Below are 18,775 nucleotides of genomic sequence, written 5' to 3'. Positions count from 1 at the left end.
GAATTTCAGATTTCCATCCTGTCGCCCTTCTCTGTTCTGAGAGTTGCAGCCATCTGATGGTCTTGAATTTTGGATCGAGTGATAGTCTCATCTATAAGGAGGCTCAATACTAATCTGAGCATAATCAGACCAGCCGATTGTGAAATCTGGAAAGTCTCCTATTCTGGCCGATTCTGTTTCCTGCCCAGAATTCTGATTCTCTTGATACTGTGTGTTGTTACTGGTTGCTGATCATATACTTCACTGTTTATGCTTGTTAGTTGAAGAGTTCAACCCCTAAATCCTTGGCTGTTATTCTGTTTCAGAATTTCTGAGTTGTTGAAATCGATTGCAAGCGTCATATTCTGTTATCTCGGTTTTTACCATCATACTGTGCTTGATTTATTTGGGTAATTTGGTTGTTCTTTGGTTTACAAGATCCTGTTGTTTGGGTCTAGTTTGGCTTGTCAAACCTATCCCTACGTTATAAACCTTGGTGTTGTATGATTGTGCCTATTTTATTATTCTGCAGTTTTTAATTCACAATCACATTTGGGAACCATTAATCAAAAAGGTTTTAAAATCCACTAGTATAACTAATTCACACCCTTCTAGGTTATTTCAATTGATATCAGAGTCGGAACTCAACTTTTTAAGACTATCTTGTCTAAGTGAGTCAAAGACCATGGCCACATTTAATGGACCACTTGAAGGTATGAATGCTTTTAGGCCTCCATACTTCAATGGAGAAAAAAACGTCTCCTTATAAAATATAGATTTAAAAATTTTGTTCGTGGATATAATATTCTTGTTTGGAGAACTATAGAAACAGGACCACATGTCATCACCAAAATAGTAAATGGAAAGATAGTGGCAAAAGATGAATTGGAATTAACAGCCAATGATCTAAACCTCCTTCAATACAACTTCAAGGCTCTCACCTATCTTCAATGTGCCTCAAACGAAGAAGAGTTCAAGAGAGTAAGTATGTGCAAAACCGCCAAAAAAATTTGGGACACACTTGTAGTAACACATGAAGGTACTACAGAGGTAAGAGAAAGAAAGGTAGACATGCTTGTACAAAAATATGAATTATTTAAATGGTATGAATATGAAAATTTCTAATATGTATACTAGATTTACTAATATTGTAAATACCTTGAAAGGAATTGGTAAAACTTACACCAACTCTAAGATGGTCAGCAAAATTCTTAGGTTACTACCAACCAAGTGGAGATCAAAGACTGCTATCAAGGAAGCCCGAGACTTTAACGAGATAAGTCTATATGAATTAATGGGTTCACTAATTACCCATGAAAATGACTTCTATGAAAATTTTAAGAAAACACATCTCAAATTCATTGCTTTCAAAGCATCCAAAGAATTAGATGAAGAAAGTGAAGAAGAAAATGATGAGGAAGTCTCATCGGATGAAGATGAAAGTAACTCCGATGAAGAAGTCACAAACATTGCCTTGATGGCTCATGGAGACAAAGAACAAGAGGTAAGTTCTCAATCTCATTATTTAGATACTTCAAATAATGAATCTAATGATGATGATCTTCAACAAGTATTGAAACTTTATATGAACAAAGCTTAAAACTAGAGACTGAAAAGTCTAAGTTAGAAAAAGAGGTTCTTTCCCTCAACAAGATGATAGAAGGCTTAACCTTTAAAATGCATGAACTTGAGGAAGATAACTCCAAGTTAATTAACATATTTCATACATTTACCAAATGCCAAAAGACTTTGGATGCATTATTAGGATTCCAATACAAAAGCCCTTAAGACAAAGGACTCAGCTATAATGGTGGAACCTCACCTCAAAGGAAGGGGTAGTTGCTCCAAAAAGGAGAAAATCTCATTTGGATCAAAAACAAGTTCCTAAAAGGAATAATGTCCATCATGCCTATTACTACACACCCTCCAAGATCCATGATAGACCTCAAAAGAATTTCAAATCTCAAAGGGAATTTAGACCACACACTCCCTGTTGGCCACAAACACATCATAGGTCATATACTCCATAACGATCATATGCACCACAAAGGCCTCATCCATTTCATAGATCATATAACACTCAAAGAGATGTCAAATCTTATAGGTCACCTACACATTATGAAATATATAATTCACATAGGCCATACACATCATTTAGACCTCACACACCTAGAAGGGTTTGGAAACCCAAGGGATATTTTGATTGTAACATGGATTATGGGGACCAATATATGCTTGATTCTATTGGCTTAAAGAGCCAAAGTAAAAGATGAATGATTCATGGATGGTTGATTTGGCATCGTCAAAGAAGATATGAAATATCCAACTCCAAAAGGTTCTCTGATAGATACATTTGCTAGAAAATTTGAAACACTAGAATGTTTGTCAAAATTGGCAAAAATTGGCATCATCAACCATCTTAAAATTTTAATCTTCTATCTTGCTTGAATGTATGTTAGCTTCATTAACATCTATTACATATTTTCGGGGGAGCTTCAGCCCAATGCTTATTATTTGAATGCATTTTTGTATGATGCATAAGGGGAGCATGTTTTAGTCTCAACTCTCAACTAAATACTTATTTTTTTTCTCTTGAGCATACCCTTAGGGGAAGGTATTGCTCTATACCCCCCCCCCACTTTTTATTGTTGACAAAAAGGGGGAGAAGGATTAATGGTATGAAAAATGACCCTTTGACATGCTGACAAAAGTGGGGGAGAAATAAATCTTAACTGATTTTTCTCCCTAAGGGAAGCTATTTTCCCACACTCTTGGTCAATGTTAAAAAGGGGAAAGACAATAAAGAGATTTTTAACCCTACTTCTTGCTGTTGACAAAGGGGGAGAAATTGATAAATGATTCTCCAACTTATTGATAATTGATTATTTATTTCATTTGAGAATAATTTGTTTGTCATCATCAAAAAGGGGGAGATGGTTAGGGATATGCCCACACGCCTATAGTTGGTTTTGATGATAACAAACATATAGAGGTATTTCACAATTTGCCTTCAAGTTTTTTTTTTTTTTTTTTTTTTTTTTTTTTTTTCTTGTAGAGACTTCATATCAAAGATCGAACTTGATGAATGAAATGAAGATGAAGTCATCAAATGAATAGCATCAACAAGCTGGAATCAATACTTGAAGAAGGTATCAGACAGTATCAGACATTCTAGGATCAAGACCTCAAACTATCAAAACTTGAAGTGAATTGAATTACATTGAAGACATCAAGCATGCAAGCTCAACATAAAGACTCTTGAGAACCACCTACGAGAAGAATAGAAGACCTTAAGTGTAGCTCAATGTAATAGTGCACACATCATACACAAGCACTATACTGCATCTCATAAGCATGCATTACATATTGCATCCTTTAGTTAATATATATTAACTTAGAATGACTTTAGAAAGTACCTATGATCAAGTGTCAAGACCTAAAAAAAGGTTAGGAACATGTTAGGCATAACATGGATTAGGAAATTGCTGAGAAAACAGCAATGACCCTATTCAAGGGCATTTTGGTCAATCTTAAAATAGATATCAGGAGATGGTCCCTTCATGAACGTTGTGGAGATTCGAGTTACGAATCTAGTGCACTTGAAATCAGGTCAATCTGATGTCAGGCCAAAAAGTTACGGCCAAAATTCTGACAAAAGGTCAGATTTCCAAAACCTCATCAAAATGGGTCTGGCCGAGCCTACGGGCAGTAGACCAGCTGAAAGCCCCAGTCGATTGGCACCTGTCCGGACGATGTGTCCGATCGACCGGCTGGCTGACAACTAGCTCTCATGGCTAGTTTTTGCCCAACGACTCTTTGGCGATTGACCAGCTACCGATGGCAGTGGACCGGTAGACCAAAAAAGTGACCATTTGAGTGAGATTTCTTACCTATTTTTCATCCCTAATGTCACCTACAAATACCTCTAATGCTACTCATTAATTAACAATTAATCCTAACTTTGGAAGAGCATTATTTGAGCATTAGAAGTGAGATTGGTCTATACCATCTCTTGAGTTCATGTTCTTCATTTTTTATTCAAGAGGAACTCAATGTTATCCACAAGTCTTCATCTACATCTTGGCATTTGCATTGCAAACCTTAAGAAGACTTCAAAGGTGTATTGTTTTATAACATTGCATTTCATTCATGCACCACACAAGAGGTAACTCTATACCTTTCTATTCCACTTTGAATTTGTTTTTGTCCAAGAGTTGAATTAACTCTAGTATTGGACACATTGTTTACACATTGATCTAGACCGTACTTAGACAAATGTAGAACCCTCTTATCCTTAAGAGATTGTAAAGACTCTCTCATCCTTAAGAGATAGTAAGGACTCTCTCATCCTTGAAAGAGATTGTAAAGACCCACTCATCCTTGAAAGATATTTTTAAAGGACCCTCTCATCCTACAAAGAGATTATACGGATCCTCTTATTTTTAAAAGAATTTGTAAGCCTCCCTACCTACTGTACTAAAAGGGAATAGCTAATGGAATATGTTACAAGTGAAACTTGTAAGGAATGGACTAGACTCGGATTGAGTCGAACCACTATCAACCTGGGTGTTGTGATTGTGCCTATTTTATTATTCTGAAGTTTTTAATTTACAATCACATTTGGGAACCATTAATCGAAAAGGTTTTAAAATCCACTAGTATAACCTGTTCACCCCCCTCTAGGTCATTTCAAAAAGTGGAGATCTAATGTTGTGATCGGAGTCATATGTGGCCAAAAAATGAACCATGCAACTATGTGGAAAGAAATTCAAAATAAAATGTGCTGGTCCTTATGCAAACCCACTTCAAATTTGGGCCAGGTTATAGTAATGGTTTTTGGTCTTAATTATTATAATGTGTTGAAACAATAAAGTAGAAAAGTAGGAGTCTAAAGGGGTACATGAAGAATTCATATTTCATTAGCAAAACCCATGGCTAGAGTCCAGTTTTAGGGAATTTAGTTTTAGCTGTCTTCGAATCCTATTGTTAGTGATGTCAGGAATTTAGTCTCCTTATGTTAGCAGCACTATGTGTCAAGGTTCCTAGTTAGGAAAGCATCTTATTTCTTATTTTTGGTACAAGTTTACCATGAAAACACTGATTTCTTCCGCTTCTGTTATTGTTGCTGGATTGGCCGTAGGGCTTGCTTCTATTGGACCTGAAGTAGATCAAGGTATTGTTGCGGGCCAAGCTGTAGAAGGTATCGCAAGACAACCAGAAGCAGAGGGTAAAATACAATGTAATTTTTTGCGTAGTCTGGCTTTTTATGGAAGCTAAAGTAATGTCACTCTTCTGTGAGCAAATGAATATTCTTTTCAAAAGAAGGGTGGAGGAAATGGTTTACCTTGGTTAACAACTGAGCAATCACGATAAGGCAAGACCCTGGCAACTCTCCCTTTCGAATAGGATCGATGGGATGTCATATCTTCAAGAAGGCAATAAAGATTAATAAAAGTATCTAGCTTATGATCTCTCGTATGACTCATATTGTCTGTTGCTTCACTCGAATCCCCAAGAGTGATGTGGAGAGATGAAAGGTACAAGCAAACTGCTTCAACAGGAGATCCTTTGAAGAGTAATTACAAAGAGGGGGTTCAAAATGTCAATTCGCAGAGAGGAGGATCGACTAGCCAACAAAAGTGGGCACCGGTCGTAGATCAAGGGAAATGGTTTGACCCCTTATAGGAGAGAAATGAGAATAACTCTGCTAAAGGCATTTTATTTGCTTTTCTTTCACTGTTCTTCACCGACCGAACACCCCCCTCCCCGACATGCAGAGGAATAGAAGTATAATTCTTTCACTGCTAAAGACTTGTTTTTGCAGCAAACTTCTGGGCATTCAATCATCCAAACGAGCTTTTCTAAATCAAGGGGAGCTTAGACATAATTCTGTGAATTCAGTTCCATCATCCAAAAAATGTGTTCCTCATTTCTTACTCCATCAGTCACCTTCAAACCCAACAATAACCTAACCCTACAACCAAGAATCCAACCTTTAAGTCCACAGACAAGGAAGAATTCATCAACCTCAAAATTCTATTGAATATCTGAAATAATTGAACTGCAAAATCCATTTGGTCATGCAGTTAAATTCATCATGGACATTAATTTCTATCATTGACATCAAAACTCACCATTCGTGACAACAAATTTAGTTCACATCATCTCTATACCATATCCTGTCAAATCAACCTCTATATCCTTCCCCACCCTTGTTATGCAGATATATTTCAGGAACCTCCATCTTCAGCAAGTAATGGGCCCTCATTAAGGAACAAAAAGATTAGAATTACTAAAATTCTTGGAGGGAGTGGAATGCGATGTCTAAGAGATTACATGAATAGTTGAATGGAAGAAATATAAGGGCAAAGGGTTGAGGTATAGAAACAGAATTCTTATACTGTTCAATAAATGAATGATTTAATTTTTGCAGTCTCCTTGTTAATGTTGTTGTTTTTGGTACGTTAATACCAAATCAACTTTCTTTCTTCACACACCCACCCCCCCGGGCGAAAACAAAAATTCAGTCTAAATGAAAGAGAAAATATATGAAAGCAAATCTGAAACACAGGTACTCAGAACTGAAAGAAAAGATCAGCAGTAGACAAAGAAGTAATAACAACGCAAAATAGCAGTTAAGAGTAACAGAAATTAATCAACCAAGATCTGGCAATGGCTACCAATGAAGAAGCACTACATACAACTCTCATACCAAGCCTTTCGAAGGTCAATGACATGGAGAACTGACAGAGGTTCTCCATATCGCCTATCCTATTTCTTATAAAAGCCATCACTTTATTCCCAATATTCTTCTGTTTTTTCCATCACTGTGTCACACCTAGAACTTCATATGTTGTTCAATCCAACATTATTTGCAAATAATAACGCATCCAGAATCTTGGATAAATTCATACCATATTAACTATATTCCAAATATTTGTGTTTTAGCAACTATAATAAATTTACATAAATATATCAATGTATATATGAGACAATTTCTTGATGTATTTCCATTCAATAGGACCAAACTGAATTCCATTAGATAATTCCTTCCATCCCTAAATTTAAAATTATTAGGCAGGCCACAAAATAACCAGCACCGCTTGCTGAAAATTAAAATCATTTAACACTGCTTATCCTACATACCAGGTGACAAATGAAGTATGATAGATACACTAAGGAGGTAGCTCAGTTGGCAAAGCCCAACACCTCAAATTTAAGAGGTAATGACTTCAACTCTCCTTAGGGCCTACCTATCCCCAAAACAAAACCAAAAAAAAAAAAATGTAATAGTAATAGATGATATGATGTCCCAGAAAAACATTGACAAAACAGTATGTATACTCTAACAAAGGAGGTGTAACAATCAATTTGGTCAAGATCAAAAACAATTGAATTTTTTTTTTTTTTTTTTTTTTTTAGGTACACACAAATGAATAAACTAAAGCTCCTCCTCCCCAGAGCACGTGCCATGACACCCACATCTTACAATAAAAGTTAAAAATTTATTTTCTGAGAGGATGTCACGAGCACAAAGATAACAATAACCACCACAGAATAATGGTACAGATCTTTGCAAATTGCGAACAGGAAATGAATGAATAAGGGGAAGGGGAGAAATAGCAAGTTGGGAGAAATCGTCAGCAAAGTAGAATGTGGTCATATTAGTACAAACAAAACAAAAAAATATTGACCACATCTATTGGTATCTACAACAACAACAACAACAACAACCATAACCTTATGCCAACTAAATGGAACCGACTACCTAGATCCAATATGTTCTACAAAGTAATAACAATACGAAAAAAGAAGTAACAACAACAAAGTAGAAGACGGTAAAAGAAAAGTCAAAGCAGTAGATAGAACAGCATGGACAAACGAACATTAGTGCATGTATCTACATATGTACATAAAATTCAGAAAACTTACCATTCCTTCTTCTAAAAGTGCCACCAAATAGTCAAATCAAGCCAAAAACTTGGGGAGATCCAAGAAAGTTCGCTGAACCTGAATGGAAAAATGAACATCAATGTCATGTATCTCAGATAAAAAGCTAAAGTCCGATAGAACTCCCAAAAAAAAACACACAACCACATCGACTACAACAATAGATACTTCTACCGCCACCATCCAAAACATATAACCACTAAATACAATCTAAACTTCCAAAACTTTGAAGAAAATAGTATTATTTTGGAGTATGGACAATGTCAAATTTTTATCCTCCATGAAAAAGATCATACTTGATGCGGATCCGGATTCCAAGGACTGAAATCAGATCGCTTAGGGCCCACAAGAATGACTAAAAATCTCAAATTTAACGGTTGAAGGGTATTCTTGTAATTTCAAAAACAAGCAGGGCCTTAGAAATAATTATATGGTAGCTGGGGTAGTTCTAGAACTAAAAATTTAATATGAGGGCTTTATTCTGGAATTTATCAAAGAGAAAGGAGAATAATAACACACAATTTTAGTAAGAAGAGCTTAGTCGTAAATATCACTAATTAGGTTACTTAAGCCATAAAAAAGAAAAGTCATCTCCTTCCTTGCGATCTAACAGAACCAGCGAAGGTAAGGGATTGCGGCTCCGACCACGAAATCCCCAAATAGGAGACTGGATCAAACGAGAGGAGTAGGGCCTTGAAATTGCAGCTCACCACCCTGCGAAACTCTGGTGAAAATCCAGTGAAACAGCCCTCAAACCATCAAAGGAAGTTACCAATACCTGATCCTGGCGGACGAGTGAAGGCAGCAACAATTCCTGAGTTTGATCGTACAATCCTGTGTGTTCTAGCTAAGAATCAAAGGGAGAAATCGACCTTAAGCATATAACTTTAGCTCCATATCTCACGAAGAACTGGCAAGGGCCGTAGAGATCAGTTCAGATTCGGTTGCAGGTATCACTCGGTTCAGATCTGTAAGTTGCAGGAGTCGCTAGAAACAGGATAGCACATCGGCAGCAACTAGAAGCAGTGAAGAAAAAGAGGGAAGGAAAAAAATCAGAGAAGAGAAAAAGAGAAGATTTCAGAGAATCAGGGAGGGGGAAAACAGCCCACAGCAGCCATGGTTTTCATACCAAATTTCAATTCTTCAAAAAATTTCAAATCTATCTCTTACTAGTGAATTACATGGCTTATAAAAAAAACTCAAAGTATCAAAATGGTAACTAATTTAAAATGGAAACTAATATAAAATTAAAAGCTAACTAATACAAAAAAAATTATTTCTAAATCCAAAGAGAATCAAATCAAAAGATTTTTTTTTTCTAAGTCCATCGTGCAACTGCATCAATACTCAGTTGAAACCAAGAAATCTAGAGAGTTTTTTTTTTTTTTTTTTTTTTGGGGGGGGGGGGTTTTGGGGGGGGTGTAAGGAGAAGATTTATATTACTGAAAGATGGGACCAGCTGGGAATTCCCAGACCAAAGAACATAAAATTGGTGATGAACACCATACCCAGCCAGGGCGTCAGCCATAGAGTTGCACTGTCTATATACATGATAAAACAAAATACAACGAAACTGATTCTTCAAGAAGCAACAGTCATCTAGAGAGGTACTTGCATGTATCTTATTACAGCTTTATTTTATCAACAGCTTTATTTTATCAACAGATTTATTATTGATCAAATTTTCATACACATATTCAAGTACCCGTAAGAAGAACAAACGAAGCTCAACTGTGGCTGAGATCTTCATATTGAACCAACAAATATTGAAAAGATTTGCAGAAGAATTTATAACATCCAAGTCTTAAAAAAGAACTCCATGTCAAGCTCTCTTTAGCTTCGAATAGAGAAGGATTTCAGCCTATGGGCACCTATGTCATGGTTATCTTCTTCCTACATCCCACTGTCGTGCTTGGCCAAAACAGGAAAGAGAATAGCAGAGATTCCAAAAGCTCAACTGTGGCTGAAATCTCCATATTGAACCAACAAATATTGAAAATATTTGCAGAAGAATTTCTAACATCGAAGTCTTAAAAAAGAACTGAAGTTAAGAAAAGAGCTCCATGTCAAGCCCGCTTTAGCTTCGAATAGAGGAGGATGACGCCTTGTTCAGAATTTGGGAGAAATCGATTAGCTTTCACCAACATAAACAAAAAAAAATCCCTAATCCCTTAAATCCCTCTCTTGGTTTTCTAGGAACACATTCCAGGACAAAAATCCCTATAAAATGCATTCTGATGAGAGAAAGAAATCACAGTTCTAACTAACCAAAACAAAAACAAACCCTGAAAAAGTGTTTCTGTATAATCAAAAGGTGATATTCACCATATTCAAACAACAAAGTATAATAATAATCTAACAAAGGGATTTGTGATATTCAACTACCACAATCTAAGAGGGGATGGTAGAACTACCAATTCTGTGCCAATAATCGATTGGAATTATCAGGAAAAACAGATTGAACAAGAGACGTGCAATATAACAAGATGAAGACTTTACTAAAAGGGTACCAATTGTGGATTGTCGACTGTCGAGTTACTTGAAGAGAGGAAACCTAAGCTAATGAGAATATCCAACTTCTCTTCTAAAATATCCATAGGTCAGGCCTGGGCTTGATATTAAACCCATAGATTAGAGGGATATCATATAGGCCGATAGTAGGAGGAGAAGTAGTAGAAGAAGAAGAAGTGAAAACGTGAAATACCTGCTACTTTCGTTTGCACACGGAGAGCACAGAGATTCACAAGCGAGCTTGAACGGTTCTTGAGGTGGTTGCAGGCGAGGGAGGAACAAAGGAGTACGGTTGTGTTCAAAGAATCGCAGGAGAGCTTGAGCTTGCGGATATAACGCACAAAGGTTTTTCCTCCTGTCGAGTGAGCCGAGAGGTGATTTTATCGAGAATACTAACCTTTTTTATGGAACATGAATTTGATATGTAAAAAGTGTTCCCACAGAATGGAAGAGCGTTCTCCGGGAGAGTTTACCACCAAACACAACATATGAATGTGTGTCGAGAACGGTCATGGTCCGTGGATATTAGGGGTGTCAAACGCTGCGATTTTGGTTATTCCGTTTGATTTTGGTTCGATTTATATTTTGATAAGGTGAAATCAAAATCGCATTAGATGGGAATAAGGTGAAATTAGAATAGTTTTCATCTGGTTTCAATTTTAGCGATTTTTTATCGATTTTTGTTATTCAATTCACAATCGGTTAAATGGGATTAACAGTGTTGTTTTAAAAAATGGTTTGCATCCTAACTAGTGTGAATCCCACATATATTAAATTTCTTAAAGAATTAATACATATAAATTTATTTTGCTAAAGACAATATACTTTCTATGTAAAAGACTACACATATTATAACTAATTAACTATGATCTTAGAAATTAAAAAATCAAGAAGTGTGATTGTGTGAAAGTGAAACTCCCTTCTCGGTTAGTACTTTATTTTTTTTTTTTTTCATTTTTTCGTAAAGACCCATCAAAATTCATAACACTTTAAGTCTTTAATATTAGGTGCCAGTTAACCATCGATTTTTTGGTTCGATTTGGTTCCGAACTAGAATTATGGTCTATAAAACCAAAACCGGATCAATTTACTACGATGCGGTTCGATTCAGTTATAACTGGTCGGTTTCGGTTATACATTGACACCCTTAGTGGAAGTAGAATCAATTTTCTCTTTCTTCATTTAATAGATTTTATATCCATGGATTAGGAGTGTACGATAACATTCTTGTACGTAAACCTGATCCATTGCCTCCATGACTCCATGTGATTGAGGACTTCATAGATGACAATCTTACCTCTACCAAAATAAAATGATAATATTATCGCTAGTGTAAAAAAAAATTATGGAGCTTGGGAGCTGGTGGAATTTAGGAAAATTAAATTGGAACTTGGAAGAAAGCTTCATAAAATTACAAAGAAATGAATAATTGGCAACAACTACACACTCACACTCTAAAACAAATTAAAAAAATAAATAAATAAATACAAATTCACTTTTATTTTCTTGGTTGGATCAAGGAGATTTTTTCTTGTAGGATCGTCGGGGATCCTAAACTAAATGAGGAATAGAATGTCTCGCACTCAAAACCTTCGCAATTACCCTCTAGTGCACTTACACTTGCTACCTAATACCATGTGGATGGGTTTGGTGCATGTGACGGCACTACATGCCCATCGCACCAATTAATTTTAAGCCATAAATAAACATGAATTGGTTAAAAATATATGATTTTAGAAGTTTTGTAATATTACAAGGATGTCATTTTCATTGTGATGGAATCTAATGGTAGTTTTACAATTTTGAATTCACTTTTGAAGAATTTCCCTAATTGTTTCTAAGTGGCACTTGACTGTTAAGGTGGGCACATAGTCATCCATTACAAGGATCCACGAATGTCTACCATATAGCAAGTGGTGATGGGTCTAAATGCATCCAACCATATGCCAAATGTCATGTATGTAAATGTTGTAAATGTTGCCATAAATCTAGCCTTGAATTCTTAATCATAGATGTCATGACTCATGAAAAGCATGAGCTTATTTGAAACTCGCAAGTTTTGAAATACATAGGCATTGAGAATATAAATTACCAATGACATTAAACAAACACTAGAAAATTTTCCAATTTGTAAAATTTTACATGAAAATTTGTACATAGAAAATTTTACGTACGAAAATTTTACATCGAAACAAACAGAGCCTAAGTGAGATAGTTTTTGTACAAAACAACCAGATTTGATGAGTCTTTCTCCACCATTAAATGACCATATGTTTAGTAATTCATAACCATACAAGTAGCATATTCTAAAAACATGGCAAATGGTAGGATATCTATGTGGCCACGATGTTAGGGTTATAGTTACCTTGGGATCTATATGTCTATATATTTTCAGCTCTATTTAATGTCATGTGTCAGGTATTTTCCCTTGTCTAGAGTTAAACCTAAAAAACTAGAATAATTACATCCTTTGAAATGCGGAGAAAAAAAAAAAGCTTGACTTGTTAAAACCACTCTATCCCCAAAAATTGTATATATATATATATATATATATGTATAATTTCTTCAAGTTATGTTTGTTTGTATGAAGTATGGTGGGATACGTAAGGAAGTGGATCCCATGTGCAGTAAGGTGGAATAATAGGGAAAGGGAAAGGGAAAGGGAAAGGGAAAGGAAAAGGAAGGGAGAGTTGGGTATTTAACCCACCCCGTGTGTGCATTGGTTGAATTTAAGTGTGCATTGGTTGAATTTAAGGAGAGGGGGAGGGAGGCATTGAGAGGAGAAAGACACTGAGAGAGAGAGATGGTGCAGGTTTCCAGAAATGGTGACGAGTGAGACTAATAGATATTGAGGAGAGTCAAGGGAGACAAAGAGAGGCATAGATATGGAGACTACAAGAGAAGTGAGAAGGGACCATGCAAATCAGGGCTTGAATTCACCTTTTCATTTCCTGGGAGGAGTTATGAGGGTTATCTTCTCTCGGTTGTTGATTGGGGCTTGAATCTTTTTCAAGTTATTTCATTTCCTGCAAAACAAGGTATGAATCCATCTTTCAATCAGCGCTTCGGGTACACCTTTATCCTCTTCTCTTCGCTCCCTCTTCTTGTTAGTGGTAACTCAATAATACAATAGGATATGGGTTAGGTATCTTTTGCATATGAAATTATATACTTATATATATACGGTTTCGGCTTTTGTTTTGTAGATTTCATTTCTTTTGTGCAATCGTTTTATTTCTTGTTCTGTGCGGATGTATAAGCCTTTAGACTGTTGGGAGGAGTGGCAGAAGAGTGTAAGATCACGTTTATGCCCAACTTATATTGGAAATACCCCCTCATATGACCAGATCTAGGAGGTTACCCCTAATTTAAGATATCTCAAACCATGAATCATCTATCCCGCTCCATGTTGATGAGATCGGCAGGTGAGGCAAGCACAAGTTCTAATGTGCTCAATTATGATGAACAAATATCTGACATACACAAAAGACTCCGAAATTGGGATATGCCCAAAATTTTTCAAAGAGAAGTTTACGAAAATGACTGGCAAACATATTTTGAAACAATCAAAACCGTTGAACAAACCATAAATTTTACAAATGAAACACAAGAAATTACCCTTTTTTATCCTAGGTCTTTACAAGACTATCTCAAAACACAAATTCAATTATGTCCATATTGGCCTCATCCAGGTGGCCATCAAACCTCTTCATTGTGAAAGCCTCAACACTTCCATGTTATTGGCCTTACGTGACCAAAGATTTTTAGATTTTGATGATTCCCTTCTGAGAGCCATTGAAACAAGCCTCTGTTATGGTCTTGTCCATTTTAATGTTTATCCAGACATGTCCATAGCACTTCAAGACCTAAATATCTTACATTCCCTTAAAATTAACCTCAAAATTCATAGATACAGAATGATGCATGGATCCGTTTCAATTGCCATCATTCATCGTATCAAATATTAACCAATGAAATCTGTCAAACCTAGAGCTCTCAAACGATCTCCCAAAGGACAGACCCTTTACCTTGAAATTGACTGTATCCAAGGTTAAGTTGTTTATCCTCGGCTCGTTCAGTGGAAAGACATCTCTTTCCCTGATGAGTGAAAATTGCAAACCACTACACCTCAACCCCAAATCTCAAACACCAATATCCAGCTTGACTCCCAAAATATAGATGGCTTAGTAACCCTTCGGTTTAACCGACACATTCCCCCTCCAATTTATCAAAGTTCCCGTAGGTCTTGCTTTAATGCTTTGACCTCCTCAAATTCAAATTATTTTTCCTTGAGTCCGCCCCTTAGGACTCCTCCTCCTATCCAAAACCTTTCTAGAGTAAATTCCGGCCAAAATGTTGTCCATGGAACTTATGAGACTTCGTCCTCTGTTCCAGATTCAACTCCTTCCGACCAAATTCATCCCCAATCTCGGACCCAGTCAGAGGTGGCTCCGTCCCAACGTCACCCAGGAGTCTATATGCTTCAAACCAATGAAGAATATCAAATTGACAAACCCTTACTTCGAACCGATTTTGAATCACCAAAAAATAAATCAAAACGTGATTGGTTCTTCAAAACTTTTAATCTTCAACAACAAGATCAAATTAGAACAAATTGGTATAATTTTATGACAAATCTTAAAACAAACGTTTTCTTTTTTACTTATTTTGATATTTATGCCCAGGACAACAATATAGATTACCCATGGCATAACCAAATTTTTATTCAAACTGCTACCCACAAATCTTGGACCCTTAGTACCGGTCCAACTACCACTGCTATCTATCCTCCAATGGAAAGCATCGAATATGCCTTAAAAAATACTGAATTAACTGCTTCCCCATTCAAAATAGCTGAACAAGATGATCCAAATAGAAAACAAATTGAACAATTAAGCTTTACAAATTTAAGTCTTCAAACTATAGGTGATCAACTCTCCAGAGTTGAGTCTCTTGTCCAACAAAAACCTGTGTCTTCCATGACACCAGCTATTATTCCACCTTCAACTCCCCTTTTCAAACCATACAATATACCCCCCAACACACCAATGTGAACTTAACAAATCATATTTATTAGACCAAATCAACCATAGGCTCGCAACCTTAACTGCATTTGAAACCCCACCACAAACGTCAATACAGAATCAACCAACTTCTGAATCTGTCAATCGTCAAGTTCTTACCCTTGATGGATACTCCTCCGACTCTTCGTCTAGTTCTGACTATGAGTCTTTGGTTATCTCACAAATTAATCAAATTGGTCAAAGTTCAAACCAACACCCAGTCTTCCCTGACCTACAAATTGAAGCTAGAGGAACAGCTCCTCAAGCTTCTTACCAAAGTGGAATCATCTATGAATTGAACATATATGGTTTATCCGAACATAATCTCATGAACAAATTACAAGAAATGACCATGGTTAGTAACGCACACCGTTACAAAAATACGACTGACAGTGCCGTTGCAACCTTGCTTATTTCTGGCTTTACCGGCTAACTCAAAGATTGGTGGGATTATGTCCTGACTGATGACCAAAAAAATTGAAATCCTAATGGCCGTCTAAACTACCCCTGAGGGTACTCCCCTCCTTGACGCCGAAGGATTACCCATAGAAGATGCTGTAAATACTCTTATTTTTAGCATTGTAAATTATTTTTTAGGTAACCCTTCTCATCTCAAAGACAGAACAACCGAACAATTATCAAACCTTAGGTGTAAAAAATTATATGACTTCAAATGATACAAAGATACCTTTCTGACCAAAGTTTTAACCAGACCCGATGCAAACCTTCCCTGTTGGAAAGAAAAATTTCTTACAGGTCTTCCAACTTTATTTTTAGAAAAAATCAAACAACGTCTTCGTAAAGAAAATGATAGGATTATCCCATATGACCAAATGACTTACGGCCAAATTATTAATCTAATTTATAAAGAAGACTTAGCCTTGTGTACTGATATTAGATTAAGAAAACAAATTAATAAAGAAAATAAATTTTATAAACGAGAATTAGGAGGATTCTGTGAACAATTTGGCTTTGCTCCCCTCAGGCCTCCAACAAAGCATAAACACAGATCTTCCAGTAAATATTACAAAAAACTTTACAAACCGAACAAATACATTCCTCGCAAACCTTTTACTACCCCTGAATTTTATCAAAAATGTTCTAAAAAACCAAAGTATAACAAATACAAAAGGCCTTTCAAGGCACCTAAAAATCCCAAACCAGATCAAACTTCCCAAGTATGCTTTAGGTGTGGTAAACCTGGCCACATCGCCAAATACTGTGTGGTTTCAAAAAGAATTAATTCTTTATAAATTTTTGATGAAAATAAATCCCAATTCTTAACCCTTTTCCAAGACACCACTTCCTCATCTTCTAATGAGCAAAATTACAAACTAAACCAAGTGAAAGCCTCTGAGCATTCTGTATCCAGCTCTACTGATAATGACGACTTCCAAGCCTGTGCTTGTGATTCTTATATCAATGGTTTAAGTTGTGAAGATTGTGCTCCCAAATCTGTTTGCATGTTACAAGCATCTCTCTAATCAAACATTTTTGAATACATTGATAATTTGACAAGCCCTAAACACAAAAAGGTGTGTCTTGAATACCTCAAACGAAATATTAAAATCAAACCACTCTCCAACCTTATAATTTACAAAATATACTTCACAAATTTGATAAAACAAAAATCTCAACCCCTGACCATGCCACTCGGATCAAAACCCTTGAGACTACTACTACAACCCTGCATTATGAAATCAAAACCATCAAACAAAAAATATCTCTCCTTACTCGACAATCAAACCAATAAAGTACCCCTGACCCAAATTCTCCTAAGACGTTCACAAATCCTTTTTCAAACTCTGACCCATCTATTGGTTTCATTAGGACCATTTCAAACCCAAATTGGTATATTCATATTACTCTTGTTGTTAATGCTTCCTTCAAACTCTCTACCATTGCAATTGTTGACTCAGGTGCTAAACTTAATTGCATTAATGAAGGAGTCATTCCGACTCAGTACTATGTATGTACTACCCAAAGATTGACTGCTGCCAATGGCGGTGAATTAAACGTCCAATATAAATTATCAAACACCTATATCTGCAATCAAGGACTTTGTCTTCCACAGACTTTCCATCTTGCTAAAGACCTTGACCAAACCATCATATTAGGGCAACCATTCCTTAATATGATCAAACCTTTCAAAATTACTCAGGATTCTATAACTATAAAATTCCAATGACAAAAGGTTATCTTCCCATTTTTACGAGCTCAAACCCCTATCCACCAAACCATGTCCAAAGCAAAATAATTAAATTTTCTTAAAACTGAACTTCTCCATCAAAGAATTATGGAGCAGATCAACCATCCCAAAACTATTCATCAAATAAACTAACTCCGTTCCAAATTTGAGCATGATCTTTGCTCTGAGGTCCCCGATGCCTTCTGACATCGGAAGAAACATATGGTTTCCCTTCCGTAAGCCAAAGATTTTTCTGAACTTCAAATCCTGACCAAAGCATGGCCTGCTCAAATGAATCAAGCACTTCTTGAAACTTGCAAACAAGAAATCAGCGGCCTTTTAGCCAAAAAACTTATTCGGCCTAGCACCTCCCCCTGGAGTTGTATTGCCTTCTATGTTAACAAAGCTTCTAAAATTGAAAGAGGCACTCCAAGGTTAGTTGTTAATTACAAACCCCTTAACGATGCCCTACAATGGGTTCATTACCCAATTCCTAACCAAAATGATCTTCTCCAAAGAATTTATCAAGCCAAAATATTTTTAAAATTTGATATGAAATCTAAATTCTGGCAGATCCAGTTTCATGAAAATGATCATTACAAAACTGCCTTCACAACCCCCTTTGGTCTCTATGAATGGAACGTTATGCCATTCGGCCTCAAAAATGCACCCAGTGAATTCTAAAAAATTATGAACGACATCTTTAATTCTTATGAACAGTTTACAATTGTCTATATTAATGATGTTCTAGTTTTTTTCTAATTCAGTGGAATAGCAGTTCAAACACCTTAGAACTTTCTATCAAATTATAAAAGCAAATGGCCTCGTCCTTTCAAAATGAAAAATGGAATTCTTTTTGACTAAGGTCCGTTTTCTTGGATATCTAATTGAAAAGAGTACCTTAACCCCCATCGATTGAGCCATTGCTTTTGGTGATAAATTTCCCAACCAAATATTAGAAAAAATCCAATTACAAAGATTTCTCGGGAGTTTAAATTACGTACGTGATTTCCTCCCTCAAATTAGTAAAATTGTCGAGTCATTATATCTAAGGCTCAAGAAAAACCCGGTTCCCTGGTCTTCT

At 36.1% G+C, this 18,775-nt stretch overlaps 1 protein-coding gene across 4 annotated transcripts in view; it reads right to left on the bottom strand.

Moving 5' to 3' along the window:
* The window catches only part of LOC122086497 (U4/U6 small nuclear ribonucleoprotein Prp31 homolog), a 38,019-nt gene extending 27,108 nt beyond the window's left edge, over positions 1-10,911 (bottom strand). For 2 of the 4 annotated variants that reach the window (XR_006142451.1, XR_006142452.1), the window contains exons 1-2: positions 10,634-10,909; positions 7,912-7,989 (exon numbers count right to left, since the gene is read on the bottom strand). Coding sequence is in view for 2 of the 4 variants with exons in the window: in XM_042655340.1 (XP_042511274.1) it covers positions 7,912-7,914 (3 nt within the window). In the remaining 2 variants the exon portion in view is untranslated. Of the gene's footprint in view, positions 1-7,911; positions 7,990-8,707; positions 8,946-10,633 lie in introns of all 4 variants that reach the window. The other 2 variants (XM_042655340.1, XM_042655341.1) reach the window with 2 other exon arrangements.
* Positions 10,912-18,775: the final 7,864 nt, after the last annotated feature.

This window comes from Macadamia integrifolia, chromosome 8 (genome assembly GCF_013358625.1).
Source record: "Macadamia integrifolia cultivar HAES 741 chromosome 8, SCU_Mint_v3, whole genome shotgun sequence".
Lineage (NCBI taxonomy): Eukaryota > Viridiplantae > Streptophyta > Magnoliopsida > Proteales > Proteaceae > Macadamia > Macadamia integrifolia.
Note: the sequence above shows the minus strand (reverse complement) of the source record. Positions and strands in the feature narration are given on the sequence as shown.